The sequence below is a fragment of the Melanostigma gelatinosum genome (genome assembly GCF_949748355.1).
Source record: "Melanostigma gelatinosum genome assembly, chromosome: 21".
NCBI lineage: Eukaryota > Metazoa > Chordata > Actinopteri > Perciformes > Zoarcidae > Melanostigma > Melanostigma gelatinosum.
Window position 1 is genome coordinate 6,167,991 of NC_136654.1, and position 4,946 is coordinate 6,172,936.

Consider the following 4,946-nt stretch of genomic DNA (forward strand, 5'->3'; position numbering starts at 1 on the left):
TCATAGGTGAGTGTCGTCAGAGAAGCCTCTCTACGTGGTCTAAGATCGGTTTGATTAGCTACTGAGGCTAAATGTCGAATCCTGATGTAGTCATGCATGTGATCTGGTTCCTGTCTGTGGTTAATTCCACATACTAAGAGGGAAGCTACTGAAATCAGGAAGAAAGCAACTACAGACTTCCATAACCTACTGAAGCTAGAGTCTCCCAATGGAAGGCCTCGCTTAAACTGTGGGGGAAACGTCATTGTCAGTACTGTCTAAACCCTCTTTTGAGGTGTCTTTACCTTCAAATTTTCCTGTCTGATGTTCACTCCTGTCTCTGCGAGTGTCACACTCGTTACCTTCGCTGCTGCACAGTGAGTGAGGTTGCCAATACTACCTCCCATGGACCGGTCCACCTTGGTTCACTCCACCTGCGCTCATGGACTCTTATCCACACCAGACTGCCTGGTGACACATCAGCCTGCTTCCTTTCGTCAGCTGCTGCTTCTGCGTTTGTCACCTGAGGAAACAACACTCGGCTCATGTTAGTTAGAGCTCCCGTATATTTCTCAATTTCTAGAGTTAGCAAGTCTAGTTGTGGTTTATCATGACGTTATTAAATCTCAAAATTTGTGAGTAGCACCTTTACTGAAAACGATTCTAAATGTGGATCTACAAAAAATGTTTGACACCTTACCATAAATGTTTGACACCTTACCATATCCCCCTTCACCTCGATATCTCTGCTGTAAGGGATCACATGGCAACCATCTATGTATCTTGGCTATACCCTGAACCTCCCCATGGTCCTGGTGACAGCATGGGCATCTGTTGATGTCTCATGGGAGGAGGTCCAGCTGGACCTGGTCGTAGGTGCTGCTGATGTTGTGGTGGGAACGGAGCATGTTGTGGTGCTGCACTGATCTGTCTTCCTCTCCTTTTATGTGGACAATCCCTCACCCAATGACCCTCTCTCCCACATACGTAGCACTTCCCTCTACCTACAGGTCTTTCATAACCTCCTCTGTAGTTACCTCTCCCTCTGTTAGATGCGCGTGCACGTCCTCTGCCTCTGTAATGTGGTGGAGGTTGGTAGTACACCACTGTGTGGGCTGGTACTGCTGGATTTGGTTGGTATGAGGTCGGGGGTGCAGCTGGATATTGGGGCTGTTGTGGGGCCTGAGCCTTGGCTACGGCCATCTGTTTCTTGGCCAGATGTTTTCTAGTTATTTCTCTGTCGGCCGCCGCTATTTGAAGTTTCAGCAGCCGCCGCGTCATTCTCTCCAGATCTTCCTGTCCTCTTGTCTCCTCAGTTAGATGTCTCTGGTTGTAGTGAGTTAGGTGTTCCCTCCACATGGCATCTTCCATGTTGCTCAAGCCTACCACTCCTCCCAGCGCTGTCTGTACTGGTAGGGGCAGGCCCTTCTGCACAGTGTGTCGCCATACTACAGTGGTGGCTTCATTGCCGTCATGTCTCCCCCCTGTGGCCTCATGCCACTCTTCTTCAGCTCTTTTTAGATACCGATGCAGCTCTTCTTCTGGTTTTAGCTTCAATCCACTGAGGGAAGTCATGTTTGGCTTCGTGGGCCAGATGCTTCTCATAGTTTCCCAGTAGATTCCTCGGAAGTTGTCGAATGGGGTCTGGTCCACTCTGCGGGCCGTTCCCGTTCCTGCTTCTAGGGCATTTAACTTAATTGTCCCCTCTGTGCGGATAATCATGGCCCGTATGTCTCCCAGTGCCAATTTATCCGCTGCCGTGAGTTTTTCAAAGAGACGGATCCAAGGGCTGGCTCCTCCTCCCAGCGGTGGCAGTGCCTTCTCCAGTGTGTCCATGTCTCGATGTCCCCATGGCACATACTCCGCTTGTCCGTTGTATTTCACCAGCAAGGGGTACTGTTGGGTCTGGGCTAATGGTGGCATCTCACCTTTTACAGGATAAAGACGTTCTCGACAGCGTTCTGGTGCCTTCCTTTTCCTGTTGAACCGTCTGGGAAGTGGACAACCTCCGGCTGCTCCACTTACCTCTTCTCTTCTGTCCTCATCAGTGTCGTCAAGGGTGTCATCATCACTTGTGGCTGCTCTCTGTCTGTTTCTGGGTTTTGGGAACACATAACCGTCTGTCTTATACTCACCACTCCCCATCTTCCACTCCCGTTTTATCTTTTTTCCTCTGCACCCCATTTGACCTGCTTCGTCCTGGCAGCCCCCTGGAGTCTCCACGTCCATGTCCCCCCTTTATTCTGTACACAGGTGCCCGGAACTGCGTTGTTCCTGTAGTCAGTAAAGTGAGTCCGAGTGTGGAATCTCCCCCCTTGACAACTCAGATTGTGGGGGAACAGAGAAACAGAGACAGCAGCAGTATATTTTGTCCAATAAATGCTCTAAATGTGCTGTGCAGTGAATCAGCCTGCATGTGACATTCTAAACACTTTAGCATAATAGTTAACGTAACTTGCTGTAACTTTCTAAATCCTTCAATCGCATGTGTTATGTGGGTGTGCGTGGTGTTTGTCTAGTTTCTAATGTGTGTGTTAAATGTACACACTTGTCATTGAAGTCAAAGTCAACTCACCCTCTGTGCTGTATGGCGTGTGGCCGCTGACTCCAAAACTGGGATCCGCTGCTCCACTTCCCAGATCTGGACCCACTCAGCCACGCACCTTGACTAAAACGAACACAGAACTGCCAAAAGTTCAGCAGTAAATGTTAGCATACGTCTGTAGTGTAAGAGAGGTCAACGATCTCTCAAATATGTTGCGCCGTCTGTGTCAAAATTGATTCTTAGGAACTGTGTAAATTAGTAAATGTACCAAAATTAGTCAATACTGGATATGTGAAGGAATCTCGAATCCAAAATTGAAGCTAGAATTCCGAAATCAAACTCAACATCTAAATCAGAATCACAATCACAATCCAGTTCCAAATCAGAATTTGAAAGGTTTAAAATTGGAAGTAAAATGAAATTAAAAAACAATGAATAATTAATCAATTAAATATTAAATTCAACTTTAAAAATCAATAACTGTGTTCAAAGATATTCAATCAGAAATACCAATGTAAGTCAAACTGTTGAACTGCACTTACACTCTGGTCTGCACAATACTGAGTCACAATTAAGTTCAAGAATTGAAGAAACACAACTGAAACCATTAATCTTTGTTAAAATGCTGAACTAAAACCAAAGTCAACGACTAAAGTTATAATGCTTAATTAAAACTAAGGTCAGGATATGAGCTCACAGCTCTTAGACAATGAATCTCTGAAAATTCAGATTCTAAACACTTCTTTACGGTTACCTGCAGTTAGTCCTTCTTCTGTTTAATTGTTTTTAAATCTCCTTTTCTTTTGCCTTATGTTCTGATGCTTTTAATGGTTTTATGTGAAGCACTTTGAAATGTGCTATATAAATAAACTTGCCTTGCCGTCTGCGCCGAACCGGAAGTTGTTCTGCGCCAAACCGGAAGTTGTCATGAAACCGGCTTTTTTACAGATATGCTATCCGCAATGCTAACGAAAAAACGGAGCTTCTGATAAAGCGTACGCACACACAAGTATCACCAAAATCCCACACTTTAATTCCACTCATACGCCTTCTGTCTCCTCTCTCAATCCAGCCGTTATTTTATTTTATAAGCACTTATTTTACATACAGGGTACCGCAACGCCGGAGCTACACGTAGCTAGCGTTAGCTCCTCACAGCGCGGTCATGCAATATCAATCATTTTAAACGTATTTCCACGCTGCTAAAACACAGACTAGTCACACGTATTATTGGACTTATTTAGTCATTTTAAACGTATTTCCACGCTGCTAAAACACAGACTAGTCACACGTATTATCGGACTTATCGTCCGGTTTTTTTCCTTAAACCCTCTGGTTTAACCAGACCCTACGATCGTCGTATATAACCCTTCACCCAGTGTGTTCTCACAATCGTATCGCCAACACGGCAACCACGCACATGACAAGACACAATTGTTACCGGACTTATTTATCTTTTACCCACCCGAACGTCCTTTAATATCTTGCATTCAAAAGCCTCCCAGCACCCCGCGGCAATCTTACCTTTTGCAGACTCGATTCCCGGCAGCAGTGCCTGGTTGCTTCCAAAGCTACCGAAGCTGTCCTGGCTCACCAGCTCCTTCTTGTCAGTGTATTTATTCCATTTTGAACCACACCATCCAAAACTCAAACTCTAGGTAAGGCCGGCGAGGTAATCCGCGGACATCGGGCTCTTACCTATACCGAGCAGTGTTGGTCCGCCACTCCCAAAGAACACGCAGTTCGGCCTATCAGGGCTGCCGCCCATCAACGCTTATCGATTCAGCGCTCCCAGTCCTCGCAGTTTACCAAACGCTCTGAATCTCAGTATTCACTGAACTAGTCCCCTCTCTTCAGACTGCAAATCATAGCTTACCTCAGTGGAACGAGGCCTCCCTCGTGGAACATGGCCACCGGCAACGTAGCGTTAGCCGTTAGCAGCGCTTAGCCAAGCAGAGATTCCCCTAAGGTTCCTAATAGCTAACTCACAGATTTCATGAAACGGCTCTGCCGACCGATATTGTGGGCCCAGGATTGTCTGCTTGACTAATGCCGCCGTCAGCACACACAGCGAGGCCGGCAAGACTGTCCCATCTGGGGTGCCAAATTTGTTATGGAAGAATTTTACCTCACAACAAGAGAGAAGGCCGGAGCACATGTGTCCGGCTGCCTTGTGCCGTCGTCACACGCTACAATAATAACTACCAAAACTGGTTTACAATTATAAGGAATTTAATTCCACTGATGTAAGCACGATTACAGTTATACATTGGAGTATGTACTCCTATGACATATTAAAACAATAAAACCCCATTTGCAAAAAACTCTACTCAGCTCCTCAGATATAAAAAACACGTCTGTTCTCTGCGAGCATCCAGGTGAGAGAGAAAAAGACTTCAATTAAACCTCCCACCCCTGTTTG

The 4,946-nt window shown here is 46.0% G+C and overlaps 1 protein-coding gene across 2 annotated transcripts; it reads right to left on the reverse strand.

Annotated features, from left to right (window-relative positions):
- Nucleotides 1-292: 292 nt before the first annotated feature.
- Nucleotides 293-4,390, reverse strand: LOC306795241 (uncharacterized protein). Of its 2 annotated transcripts, none has more exons than XM_079293686.1 (2): nucleotides 4,049-4,390; nucleotides 293-2,647 (listed from the first exon to the last, which is right to left on the reverse strand). In XM_079293686.1, exon 2 carries the CDS (start codon nucleotides 2,206-2,208, stop codon nucleotides 754-756), a length of 1,455 nt encoding a protein of 484 aa, XP_079149812.1. In that variant the 5' UTR covers nucleotides 2,209-2,647; nucleotides 4,049-4,390; the 3' UTR covers nucleotides 293-753. The 2 variants fall into 2 exon arrangements, with proteins under 2 accessions (XP_079149812.1, XP_079149811.1); XM_079293685.1 differs by having other exon boundaries at nucleotides 293-2,664.
- Between the last annotated feature and the right edge of the window lie 556 nt (nucleotides 4,391-4,946).

Bases quoted from the DNA above. Each gene is read 5' to 3' on its own strand.
- LOC306795241 (XM_079293686.1), bottom strand. From the start codon at position 2,208: ATGGACGTGGAGACTCCAGGGGGCTGCCAGGACGAAGCAGGTCAAATG.